The 21,196-nt window shown below is 45.8% G+C and overlaps 2 protein-coding genes across 2 annotated transcripts in view; both read right to left on the bottom strand.

Annotated features, from left to right (window-relative positions):
• LOC126558167 (26S proteasome regulatory subunit 6B) overlaps positions 1–21,196 on the bottom strand; it is a 199,445-nt gene that overhangs the window by 84,356 nt on the left and 93,893 nt on the right. The gene's annotated exons all lie outside the window — the stretch shown is intronic.
• Positions 1,889–4,505, bottom strand: LOC126557283 (uncharacterized). The gene is made up of 8 exons (XM_050212996.1): positions 4,291–4,505; positions 3,477–4,219; positions 3,286–3,405; positions 3,038–3,213; positions 2,680–2,953; positions 2,317–2,611; positions 2,114–2,235; positions 1,889–2,045 (listed from the first exon to the last, which is right to left on the bottom strand). Exons 1-8 carry the CDS (start codon positions 4,494–4,496, stop codon positions 1,894–1,896), a joined length of 2,088 nt encoding a protein of 695 aa, XP_050068953.1. The 5' UTR covers positions 4,497–4,505; the 3' UTR covers positions 1,889–1,893.

Here is a 21,196-nt window from a genome sequence, read left to right as displayed (position 1 = left end):
CTTTAGCCATAACTTTATCGAAAAACTCCAATTATATGGTTCACATGAACAGAAAGGTAAGTTCAACAGCAAACAGGGTACTGGCTAACTGTAACTGGTTAGCTTTTTTATATCACACTTTTCTTCAATTTGAATAAGTTTCGGTGTATTATGCTTAGATCAGAAAATAATTAAAACAACTAGATTTTTTTCTCATTTATTTACTTTTATTATTCCAATCAATGCAGCATCTGAATGGACCTGTCGTTCGATAAAATTATTTACACATAAAATAAGGGCATTCATCGACGGACGTGGGAAGCGTGCTTAATGCCGTCCTGTCCTGTCCTGACCTCTTGATACTGTTTGCTCGTTAAATAGTTAAAGTATACGCTTTGTGGAACGAAAACAGTGGTGTGTTGGCGTAATTTTGGTGCGACGGAGAGGAAATTATTTATAGAATTTTGCGTGACCAGCTAAGCCGCCATGCATTTTTTGTATTACTGTTTGAAAACATCCGGAATCGTATGTGTCCCAAAGATTGTACGTTACATTTCGCGCAGGTTGGCATGGTGATAGTGATGATAAAACAAAATTCCTGCTAGATGGAAAATGAGTGATAATGGATTATAATTATAAAATAAATTACGTTTTTGCTGAATCTCGTCTGCCTCTCAACTTGCACAACTTGCGTCCTGCGTGCACTTCAGTTCTATCCGCTATCCCATTCAGTACGTGTAGCACCTGCTCTCTTACGTGTAATGTATGTATGCTCCCTTGCAAATGTTAAATCCTTTTTCACCGCAATGCTTCGTTTCCATTACTCGAAATAAATAACTTTAAAGTAGATGTGTGAACGTGTGGGATTGTTTCGTATGATGCATCGTGTTTGTTTCAATAAATAATTGTTTCCAATCTCTATTTAAAGTTAACGATTCGTTCGATCTAGGCAGGCAGGGTGTGGATACCGGCGGTGGAAAAGTATTCAAAAAATAAAACAACATTCCAATCTACTAAACTACTACCACGCGTGTACCTGAACCTGAGGTGCCACAGGTACTCCTTGCCCCTCTGTCTGCGATGCCCACTCAAATCGTCAAATCGGAAACTCAATAGAAAGTGTGAATAGATTGTATAAAGAGGTTTGTCGCCTATGGTGGGGCTACAATGCGTTTTTGATTCGCAATTACTACTGTATTATCTACCGCGACATCCTTTCCCTAGTAACGAATTATCCTAGTATGCTGTGTCAAGTGTTGTATGTATTTGTCCCACCCAATAATAAATCATCTCTCTCTGGCTAGAAGAGCTGATGATGGTGAGATTATAGAGAAGGGTGAGCAACAATGATGATGAGGTGATGTGAGAGGATGCGACCGTACGTTGCCGACCCATTGCCGACGACGGTGTGGTGAGATATGTGATGCACATGTGTTCCTAACGCTACTAATTATCCTGAAGAAAATGTGCCCCAGTGCACGTATGTGTGCGTGTGTTGTGTGGTGGTTTTACTATCGATGATTCTATCTTCTAGGGTGGGATACGCAACGCCGGCTTTTTACTACGCTCGGGATTAGAGTGATGTGTTTCCGAATTTAAAAAACAAAAAGGAAATACATAATAAATAGTAAAACCAAAAACCATCCCCCTAGGGGAGGTGTCCACTTTTGTTTCGTACGCTTGTCCTGCTACTGCCTTTGCTTGGAAATATGGAAGAGGAAGAGGTGTGATTCGCCTGTAGTATTGGTTTTTGGCAAACGAATGCTAGCGCGTTCGGAACGAATTACGATTCGCTCGTCTGTTTGCGCCATGCCACGACCTGGAGCAGCCTCCCCGTACCGGACGGAAAGTGTGTGTGTTTGTGTGTGGATGCCTCTAGATCCTATATGGTATAGGGCATGGTGCGCTCCCTTCCTATGCCATGACTTTGTGCGGCTGCATCCACTTCTTCATGTAGTAGCAGAACAAGGTCGACAGGTAGACCAGCACCATCAGCGCACAGGTGACGGCCAGCGCAAGTACGGACGTCTTGGTTGGGCACGGTTCGATGATGGTGACGGTTTTATCTGCGAAAAACGAAAATTGTGTGTGTTTAGTAAACGAAAAGATGAGCTTGAGGGAAAAAAAATCTTACCTCGACCAAAGTCCGTACTAGCTTCGCTACGCAGGAAGTCACGGTTCTTCTCATCACCAAAGTCCAACACCAAGATTTCTTGGGAGATGTTCATGTCCTCTTCCTCCTCAACGGTATCATTGCTAGAAGAAACAGAGGTACCATACCGTATGGATAAGATTTGTCTTAAGGGGCTGATGTGGGAAAGTGGGAAAGATACTTACGTGGCCGTAACGGAACGACGCTTTCTGCCCCAGGATTCAACAGAATCGCGTCCCCATTCGCAAACAGCTGGTTCACACGGTCCGAGACAGTACTTGACGTTACACTGGAAGATCACACCGTAGCTCTCGGTGAAGCGGAACGCTTCGTAAATCGATTGCAGCGCATTGCCATCCTGGGTGAAGGCTGGGAAGATGCTTGGATCGACCGGACAGCCATCGTCGTCGATGATCTGGAACGTGCTCTTGGAATCCTTTGCCATGGCAACGCACGATCGAGCGAAGATACCGTAGGGAGCTAGATCGAAACGAGATCGTTATTGTAGTAATTTGACCCGGTTCGTACCTAGTCTAGAGTCTACTTACTGTCCTCGGGAATTTCGATACGGAACGTCAGACGGTCTCCGATGCGCACGGTTTCTACCTCGCGTGCACGTGCATCCAGAATGCGAATCCTTGGTGGTGGGGCTTCCGGCGACGAGTTGATGTGAATCATCTCCGGATCACGAATTGGCAACATACCGAAGGAAATGTTCTTCGAGCTCATGTCGTACGTACATTTGACCTTGTAGATTTTGTCCGCCTTCGTCATCACGACCGAATGGTGCTGCAGAACAACGGTGTTACTGTAGATGCCGGTCTGTGAAGATATGAAAGTGCGTTAGAGAGCAGCTGTTGTGGAAGATTCACTTGGTGAAGAGATATTGCAAGAGAAGCTTCCTACCGCGCTCTGTGTATTACAATCCTGTCCACCCATGGTTAGATCCAGCCGGAAGGTGTCAGAATTGATCACATCAATGTTACAGGTTTCCGAGCGTCCGAGCGCGTAGATACGTCCGTTGAACGGTTTGTTGGTGCGCACTTGTACAGCAATACGGGTGTCCTTGCAGTGAACCGACACTGAAGAATGATAGGCATTCGATTAATAAACTTTTTTTGTATACAGATCTTGCAAACAAATCTTGTCCTTACCATCATAACAAGTTCCAGTTTTATCGCAGTTAGCATCGTTTCGGGTAAGGTTGTTTACGGCCGGATCCTCAACGGTGTCAAACACAACAGGGAGCGTATTTTCAGCCTGGTTCGATTGCTCTGCAATAATTAATCGAACGAATTATTCATTAATAGCTCCCCAACAGAACTAGACCTCGTTAGCCACTTACTTTCGCAAATGTTCTCAAAGTAATCACCGCTCGGCTCACCGACATCGATCAGGGGTCGTTCACCGTTCAGGTAGGTCGAGGGTCCATCGGGCAGTGACTTGTGATCGAGATGGTACAGTCGGCAGTTGTACTGGGAACCGGTTGGCTGGCCAAGGTATAGGAACGAACGGCACAGGAACTCGCTTTCGATTTCGCAAGCCAGCTTACAGGCCGTATCGGATGTCACCTGCAGCTCCTTGTCGGTGTAGTAGTGCAGTCCAACGTACTGCGACACCTTGTCGTCCGACACGCCAATGCGTGGCAGCTGGAACTGGCGGCTAAACTTACAGGCCTGGCTTGGCTTAAGGCACAGATTCTCGAAGTAGTCGACACCCTGTGCATCCACGAGCTGTACAAACTGACCAACCGATCGGCGATCGGAGTCACTCAGTACGCACTTCATGTTGTTGTAGTCGTACTCGACCGAACGGCAGATGAACCGCTTCTCGTTCAGGCACGCAGACAGGCAGGCTTCCTTCGTGCTGGTGTAGATGAGTGCGTTGTCCAGGCCACGAATGATTTTGTTTGGTACGCGCTCGAAATTCCATGGCCGCTGGCAAGCGTTCTCGGATCGCAGCTGTAGCTTCACCATGTAGTACATGCTGGAGGAACGCTGCGGTGTGCTGGCCGGGTTGTTCGCTGCCGTCACGTTCTGCAGCTGGCACAGTGTCTCCTGGGCGGGGGTGAGCGGATTCACAACGAAGCTGATGACGAACGAGACAGACAAGAGGGTTAGCAAGCCAAAGAAGGATAGTTTCGAAGGTGTGTTGCATACCTGAACGCTGCCGCTTGACAGTCCGGTTCCTCCCGGCACCAGCCTTGACACTCGTACAGTGATAAATTTTTAACACTGTAATAGGTCGTACCCTGGAAGTCATAGTCGGTTAGCTTCTCGAAGGCAACGCGGGCCTGTACCAGCTGTTGGGCCACCGCTAGGAAGCAGACGGAAAATAGTACTAAACTTGCGGGACGCCACTTCATCTTGGGGCTGTTTTTGTTGATGTAATTGGGTCGGTTAGTTCGTTTTGAGCAAACGAAATCTTGAACAAATCTGCAATGGAATAAAGAGTAAAAAGGGGGAAGGAATTAGTTGGTGAATGAATAGCTATTAATTTTGAGTGTATGAGGGTTAGGTTTTAAAACTCATGAATGGGAAAAGGTATGAATGGAATTTCCTTTGGGAAGCTTATTTGGCTGGTTCTAAGGAAATCGAAAATCTTAAGCTCACTATGATTAATGATACTTCAAAATTTGTCTAGTCACTCCCGAACTTCATGAACTGTTTTGGGCTGGTAGTGTGAATAGCAAAGAATAGACAGTTGAAAGCAACTGAATTGCAGGAAATTTGTCTACAATTTTAATAATGTAATGGGCAAAACAGCCAAAGGGACTAAAAGCTAAGGGAGGGTGTTGACCACCCTCGAACACGACATCTGCCAAGACCTTCACATACAGCATCTTGACGACCGGGTCATTCCGGAATTCATGGAAACGGGATAGCCGACCAATTTGCAAACGAAGTTCGGATCCCTCCAAGCCGGACCACACAACACACTTTCACGCTGCGATGCTCCCGTTACACCAAATCAATAGTCACCCAAAACTAGAACACCATCTGGCACAACCTAGACCTCAGTACCAAACACCACACCATGGGATGATCCCGAGTCCAACCACAACCAACGAGTCCTTTCCCGCCTTACACGCTCCTTCCTTCTAGACGGACTCTGCAGCTTCTGTGGCGTTGACATACCCACATCCTTACCGATTGCCATGGATACACTACACACCGAGCCGCCTGCCTACTAGACACAAATTTCGCAACCATTTTTAACCCGACAAGCATCTGCAGAACAAACTGATTTGTTTTCTCCGCATCAGTAGCCCTTTTTTGTACAGGCTTTGATCTTAAATTTTAAAGTTTTTAGCGTAAGAGCTTTCGCACAGACATAGTTTTAAAATTACGCCATATCTGCTATAATTTGTTGCCTCACATGTAACTATATACCAGGAAGAGGCGAATCTGGTCTTAAAGACCCAAAGTCTCTAAAAAACAAAACAAAAAATCTTTCTTTCATACTAACTATTCATTGCCTTCAGAACGAGTGTCACAGCATTAGTTGCTGCCGGTCCTTTCAAAGTTCCTCCAACAATGTCGACTAATAAACCCCGCCCAACCAACAATTGACAGCTATCTTGTAGGCAAAAGGGGGATGAGAGAAGATAAACAACAGAGAGAAGGGTAATGGTGTGTTGAACCACGCGGCTGACCTGTAGGGAGAAAGAGATAGCATCTGGAGAGAACGAGAGAGAATGAAAACAGCTGATCGGCCTTCAACAGGATTTCAAAACAAAACCAAACTGTTCTAATGTTAGGAAAACAATTATCGAAATGTGATAGTTTTAAGTGATAAATGCGTGCAATATTGAAAGTGCAGAGTGCGCGAGGAATGCTGAGCAAGCTGGGAGAGCCGATGAAGAACAAATCGGCCGGGAACGAGAAGCGGAAAGTCAACCCAGAACTAACAGACGACAACATTCATCAGACAACCGTTGTAGACGTCGCTGGTAAATGTTTCACGTTTGGTATACCTCGGAGCTGGAATGTGAAGTGAGCACGTATAGCGTTATAAATGCGCCAAAACAAAATCTTTAAACTCTTAAAATAAAACGGATTTAATATCCATCCACATACACTACAACATTTATTAGTTGAAAGAATCTACCGGTCTACAATCCGAAAGAAAATTGTATCTTGCCGGGGGCTTCCTTCCGCCTGGGAAAGATGAATGGGACAAGGATAAGTTGCTTTGGATAGTACGTACCACCAGCTGCGAATCAAGTCACATGAATGCGCGAAGCAGAACGGTACATTCGGAATGGACTATCGAATCTGCTGAACAGATTGTTTGAGGCTGAACCAGGGACGGAAGTGGACTTGACACAGGCCCCTTTACATATGTTTGTAAATTGTTATGATAAGAGCAACGCCCATAAGGAAATGCACGTTTGTGTGGATGGGCTTGCGAACCTGGGCCCCCGAGGCCGCTCAGTTAGCTTAACGGTAAACCCGCCACTACGGGCCAGGACAATCAAAGCTGAGAGAACTGGGTAAGAACCAGTGGCAGATGGCTGTATAGAACCAAAGGCCAGCGCTGATCAGTATAGTGGTTCCCCGATGATGCCATGGAGTTGCAATGCCGATTGTCTTAACGCCCCCCAAACTCCTCGCAAAAGCTGACCTTGACGGGAGTTACTTAGTAAATATATATCAAGTGCATAAACTTTTCCTAATTCGTGCCCGACGGGTGAGAAAACATATAGGATATATGGTTTGAACTCTTCATATTCATTCTTCACAACTCATCCCACACCTGCTGGCGACCAATGACGTCATCAGGCTATCTTGGAAGACCCGGGGAGAGAGTGCCTTCGAAGAAGACCTTTGCCCCTTTCAGTTAAACGCAACTTTATTAACACTTTCACACATTTCACGAGTGGGAAGGAGATCCGGAAACAGATCACTGATTCGACTCAACTCGCCTCCCTCCGCTGACGCTCATTCTGGTCAACATGAGATCCACGTGCGTCAGAAGCTTTTATGTATGCACATATTTTGCGATGTTTCTTGATAGATTTACACAGCAAACCACCATCCTCCTTTCCTGAAATATACAAATCCTTTAACAAAGTTAGACAACTAGAAACACAAATCAACATACGCGAGCCACTGCAAAATTTCTCCTGTTGATGTTGTTGTTGTTCTTGTTCTTGCTGAGAAGCCCCCTGCCTGCAAGTGGAACAAACAATCTTGTCATGAATGACCGTCCCGCATCACTTGCACTGCTGGTTGATATAACGAAAGAACAGCCACACCAGAAGTACACCGAAGCCGCACGGAGCCAGAAGAATGCAGCAGCACGTAATAGGTATGTGTTCAAATCCAGTTATATCTAGACTTTATTCACAGAGCCAGTCACCCATCTATTCAACGCAGCAGAATGAGACGATATACCGACGTAGCAAACTCCCGCAAAAAGTATGATGAAACAGAGAACGGAATACAACAACAATACTTCGGCAGGACAGAGAGGGCAAATAGAAGCACAACACATGTGCCATGTGTCAAGACCCGGAGCACGTTCAATTGTACGTGGAGCACGTTCAACATTTTTTGGACATCAACCAATTTTTTTTGGGACGCCATTTTGAAATGCCAAACCAATCGACCGTCAGGCACAAACATGAACCGACCTTCCCTCTAAATCCTGCGATCGAGGAGTAGGTGAATTTAACCGTGGTGAATTGCCGCATGGGCGAGCGTCGGAACAAATTCAAGAACTTAACTTTATTACGCTAACCAGCTGAGCCCGCCGAGCCCGCCGAGCCAACCAGATGACCGTTTATTACGCCTTATGTAGAGCGCTGCAAGAGCTTTCATTTTGAGTTTTATGATTTTATGCTGGATAGGGAATGTTTATGGCCATCGTTCCGCACGCTCGTACGCTCGTTTGTACGCGAAGCGGAATGATCGTGTCCATCCGATCAGGTGGAACAAGTTTATTGAAATGATGATGTGCGAGCAGCCCCCCTTCCCCCCTCTGTCCCCCTCTTCGGGCAGGACCGGACAGGTTTAATTTGTTGACACTTTTCCATCCGCAATGGTGAGATCATGCGAGCAGGCGAAATGTCTCCACCACATCACCGCCGGTCTTCCGTTAAGAGAGAATTCGGTGTATGATGATGTCAACATTTGGACCATTGACCGACATTTAGCAATGCGTCAAACATATCTGTACAATAAATATGACCGTTTCTTGCCTCCCCTTACCGATGGCCCTATTTTGCACTTGCCATAACAACGGGGTCTTCTTGAGGAGTTTTTAGTTTATTGACATCGAAAATTTGCATTGCCGGTTGTGCGGTCGGAAGTAGGAACGGATAAGCCATTCCTATGCCACTTCTTGAGGAGGTTTTTTTTTAAAGGGATTTTTTTTTAGCAAACTACAATAACGATCAAACCACATTCAATAGAATCGATAATCATCGTTTGCCTATCGGCCATTTGGAAAAGTGGATTGATCGTTAATTTAATTTATGCACCACACTGATCAGCATCATTTCAGCATTGATCGACGGACGATGATCAAATGTTGTGCTTTCATGGTGATGTTCGATCGATCGTATCGCTTTCAATTCTGTAGCGAAAACTTTTGAATTAGCAATCGGATGGCTCTTGGAATTAGTGGGACGAATGATAATAAGGGTAAACTAATAGAAGGCGATTTTTTGCGGAGTTTTACTTTTTAAACTGGCTAATCGTAACATTCCTTTCCAGCCGAGGGGACTAGCGACAGGACGGGAAAGATCGACGAGCATCCAGTGCAACGGGAAAATAGTAGATCTGGAAAATAGGCACTATTTTTAGATGTGTGCGAAGCGTAAACCTTAAGAGACGGGTTTTTAGCAAAGGCCCAAGAATCAACGTGCAACGCGATCCCAAAGCAAGTCTTGAAGAGCGAAATCTAGTTCACGCAGGCGAGCTCTTCAGCTTCGACAGAAAAACACAGGCAAGGGGTTGGGGGTTTGTGTGAGAAAACTGTTTTCCTACCACTTCCGAGGCAACCGCTGAAGCACTCAACTCGACGTTATTCAACGAAACGCTAGAGAGCGTCTGGCTAGAGCGTATCCGTCCACCGTTCTCATTGCAGGTGGTTGTTATGGGTACGCTCAAGTAGTGTAACCCGTTATGCGAAAGTCTTTCACCCTGATTTTCCTCCCGGAGTCTCGCTCGTCACCGGGTACTGAAGAGCAGGAAAAAAAGAACTATTTGGATCTTTCCCTTAACCATGGGGGAATGGGGTTGCAGAAGAAGAAAAAAAAAAACGATACACCACACCACAATTGTCGGTCGTAGTAGGCGACATTTCCCATCCCCCTGTTCTCGTATCATCATGGCCTGCTAGATATACGGGGAAGCTTTAGGCTTTAGTTCTGCATTTGACATTTTCTGTACCAACCTCCATCCACACAGCATGCGGTTGGAGGCTTACAACACAACTTGTAAGAGCGATGCATTCAGAAGTACCCGTATATTGTGTATGCAATGTTGATGATGGGCTCGTTCGAAAACCGATGGCACTATCGCACACGGCACAGCAGTAGTAACTGGCGAAAGTATCCATCTAGCCCCACCTTTCTTCTTCCGGTCCGGGGGAACCACACTAGTATTTAATCGGGTTTTGCACAGTGTATGATGTGTGGCCCGTACGATTGCTGGTGTGGGCTTTAGAGCTGTGGCCTCTGGCCCGGTACAAGCGAGATGGCATGTCATTAATTAAATGTCGACATTTGCAATATGGGACTGTGACCTAGAAGTTCCGCGTTCCAAGATTGATGAAGCAGCTGACACAACCCCCCGTTGTCCCGATGGTTTGTTGCATGTCTGAATGCTAATTTTTTTTCTCTTCCGAGGAGCAAATAAAAACGTTTTTCTACTCGATCATGTAACGATTTTGGACGACTAATTGTCCTTGTCAGAGCTTCTTCCGCTTCACGACTAGTTATCTCGCACGCTTCCACACACAAATACGCACACGAAAGTTCACGATGGCATAATTATCTGGGGCACGTCAGCAATCGACACGGTCCGGACACCCGGACCTTAGTCTCGGTGCCTTCCTGCTTCGCACTGTGCAACAAAAACTGTGCCCCTCTTGTCGAGTAACTGTAACCGGCGGGCCAAGAGTGTAATAACAAAAAGGGAATACAAAAAAAAAAAAACTCTGGAGGAGGGCTGGAAACAGTGGCGTCGTTTTGTGCTAATTTCACAAAAATGGGAAGAGAAATGATCAAGTTCAGGTGCACAGCTCTGTGCTTGCGGCGATCTCAAGACACTAATCCCCAAAACAAAGATGTTTACCCCTGTTTAGGGTGGTAGCTGTTCGTCATTCGTCGACGCGAGTTAGAAATGAAGAACGAATGCGCCCGGCGAACTAGAAAAACTTGATTGCCTTGGAAAGGAAAGCTCGATCTTTGATGCCAGTTCCTTACCCGGCGATGCATTCTACCTTCGTGCACGGTAATTACGGTGAAGGGGAAAGCATATTGCCGCTCGCCGGGCGGAAACCGGGATCAAGCTGTCCAGTTTTTTTTTTTTTGGGTAAGCAGTCTTGCTAGACCGGTAGTTAGACTTTCCACCATTGATAGAGCCCTGGGTATCCTGCTCCCCAGGGATACATCTTCGCCCGTCTCCAGGTGGTTTGGCCTAGACCTTCATTCTGCTTCATGTTTCGTCGATACCGCCATATGTTCCAGCTGATGGTTAATCTGCTTATGGAACTGGCCAACGGTACTCGCTACTGCTGGGCTTCAGTAGGCCGACTAGTGTGTGTGTGTGTGTCTGTTTGTAATACTTTCTTTCCCACCGTCGTCAACTACTCGAGCAAACCCGATTGCCCGAACAATGAACAATGAACACGCTGGCGTTTAGAGTTTGAAAATTAGTTCAACACGATGGCAGGGCACCGGGTTTCCCCGATGCTTACCACCAGCCAAAAGCACTATTCCACGCCGGATGAATTTTTATGGCCAACGGGAATCAAGAGCCCGGCTGATGTGCGTTTCGTTAGTGTGGCCCTCTCCGCTGCACGGGGAAGTGTACCAAATTTTTGATCGTGAAATAAAATGTGTCAAAATGGGCGGGAAGCGTGGAGCTTGGAGTAGCTCCAAAGCCTGTAACGGACGTTTCTTAATCGTGCAGTCTTCGCGGCTTGCATTCCTCGCGTCAGCCGAGGCTGCGGTTAGGCTTTCTGCGATTGAAAGATGAAAAGATTAATCCGTGACGGTAGACCTACTGCTATACGCCTTTCCACCGCGATACGTTCCGTGTCGCGTTGTTTGATTTCGTGTGGTTTTCTTGTGCGTCCTTTCGGCCATTTCCTATGCAACTTTAGTACAAACAAACAAAACAGCAAAAAAAGCACACGCAATGTTTTGCTCTGTGTCACAAGCCACAGGAACGCAGCCCATAACCACGCGGGGTTTTAAATCCGATATGCCGGAACTATGCTTGAAGAGAGTGCACGGGCGCGATCATACGCGATCATGCGCATTTGTACTCTGTTGTCATTTGCGCTTGTTTTTAGTCGATAGGTACGGCTAGGATTGCTAAAGGGGACCCGAGACCGTCATCAGGACAGTAATAGAGCACTGAAAGCTTCGAGGCGGAATGTTTCTCTTTTCTTTCTCGCTCGCTTTCCGGCGTGATCTTTTGCTTGTTTTGTTGCGATCGGTGGTGGTGCATCCGTCGGTTCTCTTCTTCGTAGCGCAGCGCATGTGCCACGTGTGATGAAAACACGAAGAGAGGAAAATGTAGTGCTGGATGGAAAAGAAAATGAGTTACGGGGGTAGGAACACTTTTTGCCGTTGTACATAACTGTTGTTGCCCCGGTCGCTTTCTCGACTCGTTCTTCCTTCGCTAAGGCGGTTTCGCTTCGGCCCTGATCAGATTTTACTTGATAAATCTCAATCTATCTTGCAAGCTTGCAAGTTATGGATTTACATGGCGTTGCTTCATTATAACCGGCTCAAAAGTACAGGCAGGCGCATTTCGTTGTTGCTGGAAAGTTTGTTTTCCATTGACAATTGGCTTCATATTTCAGACAAACGGGCTACCCGGGATTCCAGCAACTTTGGAGGCTTATTCCTTTTTTTATAAGTAATCCAATATTAATACAATATTGGGATGAATGTTGAGTAAACTCTTTTACTTCCCAATAAATTTAATATGCTGCCTCAATTACAAGTAATTTCAATGCTGTGGATCTTTAATGTTGACATGTTTTTTCGGACAAAAAAAAAAAACCTAAAATAAATCATTTTTTCAGTGCTTTTACAATATTTGACACCAAAAATGTCCTACAGTTTATAGAACTATCAACCACAGATATAATATGATTTTTTGCAGCATTTTACTACGAGTAAGTGAGAAGTTTACGGCCTTTTTATTTGAATAAAAACCGTTACAGAAGACCTCGTTTTTGATAGCAAGAAGAAAAAGCAAAGCTTTTCGTTTAGAAAAATCAATGTCACTTTCTTTCTAAATTTACTGTTTACAAAATTGTCAAAAACTAAAGAATTTGAACAACCGAAATACAATTAAAATGCATAAATAACGCTGACGGCTTTTAAGTTACGAGTTTTATTGAAACAAAAATATCTATAACTTTTTATTTACTAGTAGTAAAACTCGGAAAATTCCACATCAAACTTATGATAAAGTCGTCTCATAGCTGCAAAAAGCTTTTTATTGTGAAAATTGTGCAAAGTATTTTAATAATTATTTTAAACGTTTTTTTTTTCCATTTTAGAAGAAAATACATATCATCTTTGTATAATTATAACTCGAAAACGAGTAAGAGCAGAGGTGATTTATGTATATCAATAGAAAGACAAAAAGTTAAATTAATTTTCACTAGAATAGAGCACCAAAATTGGATTACGTACAAAAAAGTTATAAACCTCTAAAGTTGCTCGCTACTTGGGTGGAGGCCCGGTTAGTTTGAAGTAGGGGTACAGGATTTTTTTTTTAAGTATTTAACCAATTAAATTCAAAGATAAAGATAGCTGTAATAAGCTCACAAATAACAAATTTCAAGTCAATCGGATCCCTAGAACCGGAGAAGAAAGCTATTAAATTCGGGTCTGGCTACCCCACTAGTAGCAAAAGTAGCAAAAAAATTCAAACTGAATAATTTTCATCTACCCTTTTAATATTAAATCGTGGACAATCATAGAAGTTTGTCGGTTCCTCCAGTTTCGGTTGCAATTTAAAGCATAAAAGGTGGAAAATACTCCTCCAGGTAAAAAAAGGCTTCGCTTCCCAGAAAAAAAAACCTTCCCTTTTTGGGTTACTTTCCTCCCAAAAGAGATCATATTTGGTGCGAGAACAATAGGCCATTTTAACAATGATCGTGTGCCGCTAGGCATTATTGTTTCCATTTTAGGAGAAATGTCTCTGAAATGTTTGAAATCCGCGGGAAAATATAATCCTCCTTCCTGTGGGACAATTGGTATGGCGCACACTCGCGCGCTTAGTTGAATTTTTGTGACCTACATTCTTTATTTTCTTCCCCCAAAACTGTTGTTAAGCTTTGCTCATGATAGCGGTGCGTTTGAGCAGCATGAAAGGCTGAATTCTCTCCCATGCGTAACACAAAACCAAGGGGCAGCCAACGAAGTACTAATGAGGTTTATAGTATGGTTTGAACGATCAGCCGCCCGTCCAACAAATGGTTACGAATTCGCACACCAAAGCAAAGACTTATTGGTTCCTCCTCGTGGTTTGGTGGTGGGATTTCCGGTGGCAAGAAGGCGAGATGGAATGGATTCTGTACAACTCGATAGCGGAAATGTAGTTAATGCTTTGTTTTTGTCGGTTGTAGAGGATGAAAAAAAAATTAAAGCACAAGAAACATCTGTAAAAAAAACCACAACCCGTGGTGGCAGTGGTCTGAGCGGGATGCCGGCACATTCATGGTTGACGGATTGATTTTCAAACAGCATCAGCACCGGTGAGCCTGTACGATGCCACAAATTGGTCGTCCATTAGGTACAGATTTGTTCGTTGAAGTTGACACCGTTGAAGTTTGTCCCGTGTGCCCCCGTACGCTGAAATCTTGTACAGATGGAAGCAACATTGGATGGCGAGCGAACATCAGTGAGGTAGATTGCTTTTTAGTGCAGACAGATTTTCTTTCTCTTGGTTTTGACAAATGATGTTCAAACCCGTCACGTTGCTGGAATCATCCAACCGGTAACCGGGAACCTCATCCGTACATTACTTTTTGTTGGATCTCTTTGTTGCTATTAAACAACACATTGAAGAGCATTGGTAATGAGTTTTTGGTTTTAGGATGCCTCCCTACTTTATGGACTTCCACTAGGCGGCCGGGACACTCTTGACTTTTCAATAATCGGTCTCGTACACACTCGCTGTTGTCAGCATTCCGCAACATTTGGCCCCTACTTGACGTCGTCGATCGCACAACGAACGCGCGCGCGCGTCATCAGCTGGCTACTCTTGTGGAATGTGCAACAAATCAGCTCGGGAAGCATAGCGGACACACGCAATTCCGTTTGTAGCGAATTCTATTTGCCCTAGGGACGGGCGCGAACTCTAGCCATCAGCTCAGGTCGAGCTTGACTATTATTGAGTAATTTGATGAGTCTTTTTTTTCGCTTCCATCCAGCGTACAGTTCCCTGTCCGCAATAACAGAAACCTAACCGCACAGGAAATGAAAGAAACGCACTGTTTGGATGTATGCAGAAGGCTCGTCGTAATACGTACGCATCGAAGCACTTGGCAGATCGCGACGAGTTGGGGAAAAGAAATATGGCTTCCGACCAGCAAAAATGGGTAGCAGAAGAAGCGGGACGAGCGGGTTGAGTGTTAATTATTCATTCTTACCCATTGCTTCGCGAGGTGGCAATAATATCTTGCCGTGCGAATCGAAAGACAAGCAGAAATAGCACTCGCGGTCCGTGACTGTTGCGAGGGATTAAAAGGTTGCGGAATCTTCAATTGCTCAGAACACAATTAAGTCCCTTTTGTGGCACGGATGTGTACGTACGTATTGTCAGAATGTGTGCTGCAAAGGCGTGCGCACACGTTGCCCATCCAATTACGGTGTGCTAGCGAACAACGACTTCATTAGATGGGCTGTTGCATGCATCCTAATCCTGGTAGGAAATCTGCACCGTACACTTTTCATGCGGTGTTTGTGTTAATTGCCATTTCTTCTTATGATTCGAGTGCATTTTCCCCGCTTCTAAACAGCGCAGTATCTCGTCCATAGGTACTCACTGAATCATCGTTTGACGTTTATTGACGGTTTTGTGAAACGGAACACTGTAAGCAACCGGCCACAATAATATCACACTGCTACACTCATACGGTGACTGGAAGTGTAATTATTGTCGTTACTGCCACCAGCAGCAAGCAATAGTAGCAGTAATCTGGTAAGGTGAGAGCTCTCACCCCCGACCGTTAATGACCTTTTTCGCTGTGGCCTCACGAAACCTGGTCCGCACAGCAGAACAGAACTTGGACACGGTTCGGTGCTGGTAGCTTGGCGTTAGACATTTATCCGGCGTCGAGCAAACGTCGACCTAGAAAGCGACGACCGTTCTGTAGTATGTAAAATTATGGCTGCATTGTGGCTGCATGGGGGTAGCCCGGCAACATCATCGCATTTGCATAAGTTCATCGTTCAACCTCAGGATTCCGGTGGCCCTAACGGGGTGCATCGAGCGGCCCTCGAGAGCATTTGTTTTGCATACAAATGAACGGACGTAGCAAAGGAACGGCCATTAGAGGGCCTTGTTTCCCAGAACGATCGACAGTGCGCGGATGCAGATGGTAAGATTAGGCCTTCCTGGTTTCAATTTTTCTCTCTACCGTGGAAAGGGCACGATTGAAGGCAACCTGGGAATCAAAACTGGGCCACTGGCAAGCTATTGCTAGGGCACACAAAATCTAGCTTCCAAGATCAGATGAAAAACACGGAAATTGGGAGTGTATCGATTTGTCATTCCCGTGCCGAAATGATGAGGACCGATCCTCCATTACAAGCGCAGGGATCTGAGAGTATTGGCCTGTAAGGGAGCGTATCGAATCGTCGCGTGTACAAATCGTAACCTTTCACCACCAGATTGGACGCGTGTACAGCAATGGTGGAATTAGAACGGTGGGAGTCTTTCGGCCGAGTCCGGGCGCCATCACAATGCACATCACGGAGCGGGGGGAGAAACGGTGGCTACACGCTTGGACGATGACTTGCGGGAAGTGTGGTCTTTGTGCCTTTTAACCTTTCAGAGATAGACACACTCTACTGGCCTAGTGCCGGTGTAGCATGCATCGGCCCAACATTTGTAAGGCCCAAGCGCCAGAAGGAAAACACTCTCTCGCCCGCATATATACACGAAGGGAAGGAGTGTGCTAAAGATCATGTGATGATGATGATGATGATGATGAACCGTACCTATGGAAAAGGGCGGTCCAGGTGCGGTGCCAAAGTGGAACTTGACATAATTGAACCAATCGACATTCGATCGGGTGAAACCTTTCCGGTTTTTTTTTTGTGTTGTTGGCGGCGTTGGTAGGTTCGAGAGCGCAACCAGCGAGCATGCAGGCCCCCAGAGTGGTGCCCATTTCACCGCGAAAGCCACAATTTCCTCGGCTAACCACTCCTGATGGCGAATGGCCGTACGAATCGCTCGCACTCGGGAGGAAACTGCTAGTGGGGAGTAGTCTTTTCCCTGACAACTGTACCTCGGCGGATTCTTGTGCTGGAAGAAGCTGACATCGAGCCAGCCAGCCAGCAGCTACTAGGAGTTGAAGTTTGGGAAAACCACGGCCCCATCCAGCCCTCGTCGCTGTGTGTGTGTCGCAGACGTGATCGTGGTAAATGATGTCATGATGCGATTTGAAATGGGTGAATGAGAACGTGGTAGGAAAAATAAGCACGAGTGCCTCGAGAGCCATACACTTCCTTCTTTTGCGTGCGTGCGTGTGTCTGTGTGTTTGCTTCCCGAGAGTGGTGAGCATTTTCCCGGCTTCACGCGCTAAGAAACAGACGAGCAGGGAACCCAGCGGCGAGCTCCACAGCAGGGTGGACTTAGCCTACATGTTGCTTTTTAGGCCACGTAACGGAAAGTAATCGATCGTTTGCCGTACGGCGCTCTGCGGTTGTAATGTTTGCTGGGCGCGAGGCAAACTAGGGACCTGGGGATAGTGGAAGCGTATGTCATCCATTCGGTGGTGGTGGCGTAGCCTTAGAGCCAGAGCCATTTGCCTCAAGGCCAACACGGTGTGGAGACGTTAAGCAGCCGCGCATGCTCAATCTGTAAATGATCCTATGATCGGTCCGATATCCTGGATGGCGCACAGCAGGATCGGTTGCTCTACTTGTCTTCCGGAATAGCAAGGGTGAAGTTGCCAAAGATGACAGCATCGATAGGGAGCCGGCAGTAAAGTTACCGGTGGTTAATGCTGATGAAAGACGTACCATTTTCGCACCACGGCTTAACGGACCTGGAAAGCTTAACATTCCGCAACAAACCACTAAATCTTATTTACTTTTTGTATGTGTGTTTGTGTGAAGAAAAACCACAAACACACACCGGCTAAGTGCGGCTAACTGTTTCTACTGCACATGCCTAATCTCTGTTGCTCGATTGATCGATCGATCAATCGATCGTTTCGACCGTTTGCTTCCCAAAATCCCGGGCTCGTCCGATTAAATGAACGATTGATCTTTGATTTTTGGGCATTTTGTTGTTGTTATAGATGAGCAGGGAAGAACAGGAAGAAAAAAACTGGAACGCCTACCGTAAACACGATGATGGGCGCAGCATAAAACTTCGAACGAATTTGTTGGCCGTCGATCATAATCGCACCTAGCGCTCGCTAGGTTTGCTCGCTACGGCACATCCGACACACACGTCGCCCCCCGTTTGAGGGGGAGGGAGATTTTTATTTTCGATTCGGACAATTAGACGTCCGATTTGGATGGGGCATACGGGAGAAAAATTTTCTCTGCCCAAAAAATCGGCACACACTGATAAGGCGCTAATGTTGTTGTGGGCAAACGGAGCCGGCCAAAAAAAAAAAAAAAAAAAAAACCCCCGCTCGCATAAACGAGAGAAAATTAAAAGAAAACAGGTGCCAATTTGTACCGATCTTGGGTAGTTGTCGGGTGGTGGTGAAATTTTGATCGGTCGTACGATCGTCCCGAAAATGAATGGGATCACAGCGCGCGGGGAACTGGCAATCGAACGGAGCTACCCATCGAAATTGGTTGCACGGCCGGTGAGAAAGTAAACACAGATATTTACGCTTTTCATTTTGGGTCGATGTGTGTGGCTGGAGGCGTGGGGGGAGAGTGGACGGGTGGTAGAGTGTCAGTAGTTTTCCATCTGATTGAGACCAAACAATGAGCGCGTGTGTGAATGAAAGTGCGAATGGCGCACTTTTGCGCATGTGTTTGACGCTTTCTTTCCTTTTGCGTGTGTCGTCGCGTACGTCAAATGCCTTTTGGAATCGATTTCCAGCCGGTGAGATTTACCACCCACACAACCCCCGTGGGGGGGTGGTGGTTGGTGGGAAGCTTGGCCTCATCATTGCATTCATTTGCGCCTCTTTGTCGCCGACTTTTTGGGACAAAAGAACCCCACCGCATCACCATTTTCTTTGCCAGTTTCACCGTCCAGAAATCTTCCACACTTTCCCCACACACAACCAATAGTGCGGCAACAACAACAACAAAGCGTGTGAAAAATTAGTTCACAGTTCGAGCTTCTTCAGCTTCCCATGAAATGCTGGGTCATACGAAAATCTCAATATGCGAATCCGTGCTGGGTAGAAGCGCATAGACACATACACACAGAGCCCTCGGTATCGCGTTGCACCGCGGCTCACATCATTCCCATCCGCCGGGCAAATTTGGTGGGATTATTATGGAAAATCGTGACCGGGGTAGTGTGGATAATGGTTGGGGTTTCTTGGCTTAATAACGGGAACCTACTTTTCACTTTCGTCGCTTCGTCGCTGACCCCAACAACCACAACCCCAATAGGATTGGGGTGCGGGGAAAAGATGATCGACCCCAACGCGACCCGGTAGTTCGCGGGGCCAAGGCTCTGGAAGGCCTCGGAAATCACCCCCCCCCCCCCCCGTTTCTCCCTTTTGTCTAACACTCTCCGAGTAATGTTTTAATTTCGGGCCAAATGCTTCTCAATTCCGTTTGCCGATGCACAGCCCAGCCCGGCGATGGCAATGAAAGTAATGAATTGAAGGTTTCGACCACGCGGATGCTGCATAGATGAGTGGCGGCTACCAAGAGAAAGAACCCGTACTTTACAATAGCTGAATACGGAGCACTTTATGTACCTTAGGGGGGGGGGTTTGGGAGAGCGAAAGAGGGGGCGCCCAATAAAGTCCCTCCTTGGGTGAGTTTGATCTGGTTGATCGTTAATGGGAAGAGTATGTAAAAGGGGGGGAAAAGTTTGGAAAGAACGTCAACGGACGTTCGGCAGAAAAAAAAAACAGTAAAGTAACGGTCAGTTTAAAATTGAGTTTACTTTACCCATTTTGGAGGTGCAAACATCGCGCCCAATCTGTGTGTGCAGTGTAGATTTCTTCAAACAAACAATGCTACAACCTGCTTAATGGCAACAGAGTGGACCCATAACCATCGAAGCCCTTGTTGAACCGTGGAAGTATCAGCGGAAGTGCTGTAGTTTAAATTATATCGACACTTTGCTCTTCCTCTCTCGCCTCTCGGTGGGTTCTGGGCGTCCTAATAAAGCTTAGGAGAAACGATGCACCTTTTCAAAAAACCATCTGTGGGGCGATAGCCGAAGCCAAACCTCCAAAAAAAAAAAAAAACGGACCGAAGTCCGTAGCAGCAGCAGGTGGTATTTCGTGGAGCTGAATCTTTCATCATCACCCGGCACAATAAAAAGCACAAAAAAAAGGCTCATTAGAGAGTGGAATTTGGTGGAAATTTTTACTTCCCGCTTCTGTGCAGCAAGCCTTACACCGATACACAGGGTTCAATTTCCTCCACCGAATTCAGGTCCCTCGCTAAGGAGCCAATCATCTGACAGACTGTTGCAATATGATTTCCAATTGTGTGGGCTTTTTGTTTGGCTTTCGTTAAAGCAAAAAAAAAGCCTCCATCAGTGCAGAGAATCGCATCCGATCTGATAACAGTCGGAGAAACGGGCGCGATTCCGCGCCAATCGCGCGAAATCGGAAGCGAAAGCTTTTTAAATATGGTGATTTTTTTTTTTGTGGGGTGGTGAGAAATTTTCAAACAGCAATTCAGATAACCAACCGCCGCTCACTCACCAAATAAACGATTCCTTTTAAGGGATTTTCCCTGCTAATGAAAGTAAATTTGTAATGAAGGTTTTTTTCGGTTAGAGGTGTGTTTTTTTTTTGTAAAGGTCATTGGAATATATGACCCCCTTGGGGGAGGTTCAAAATTGAGCTGTTTGAAGGTGAAATTTGGAATTTTTTGTTTTTGTATTTTTAATTTTAAATTAAATCTAATTTATGTTCGAAAGATTGGTATATCTCCAGCTTAGTATCTCGAACCGCGTGAACAATCACACCTGGCAATGGTCAATGTCTTGACTCAGCCATGACTTTGACTTACTTTTCATCGTGACCTGTCGGCAACAAAGATAATACCTTTTTGAGCCCCATTCGTCCCATCCCACCTGAATGCCAGCACGATTTAATGGAACATTCAGTTAGCTCCCAGGGGCGTGCAGAAGGCACAGAGCCAAGGTGCACGACGGAAGAAGGTGACTTTGTTTATTTCACTAAATTCGTTCCGCATTCAATTGCGTGTGTATGTGTCCAAAGCAAAGGGCACAAATAGGCACAACAATCAAAAGGGAGAAGGTAAACACATTTATTCTCTTCGCCGCTTGGTCGGTGTGGGTGGTGAAAGACGCGTTTAAACCACATCTGACCTGACCTTTTTAACAGCACCGAGCAGCCCAGGGACAGCAGGTTGGATGAAGGACCGTTCGGGGTACAAAAATAATTGCCAAAAGTTTACGCTTTTGCTCTATTTTTTTTTCTTCTAAAGTCAAAATGCTTTAT

The sequence above is a fragment of the Anopheles maculipalpis genome, chromosome 2RL (assembly GCF_943734695.1).
Source record: "Anopheles maculipalpis chromosome 2RL, idAnoMacuDA_375_x, whole genome shotgun sequence".
In the NCBI taxonomy this organism is placed as follows: domain Eukaryota; kingdom Metazoa; phylum Arthropoda; class Insecta; order Diptera; family Culicidae; genus Anopheles; species Anopheles maculipalpis.
The sequence above is the reverse complement of the archived record's forward strand: the minus strand, read 5'-3'. Positions and strand labels throughout refer to the sequence as shown.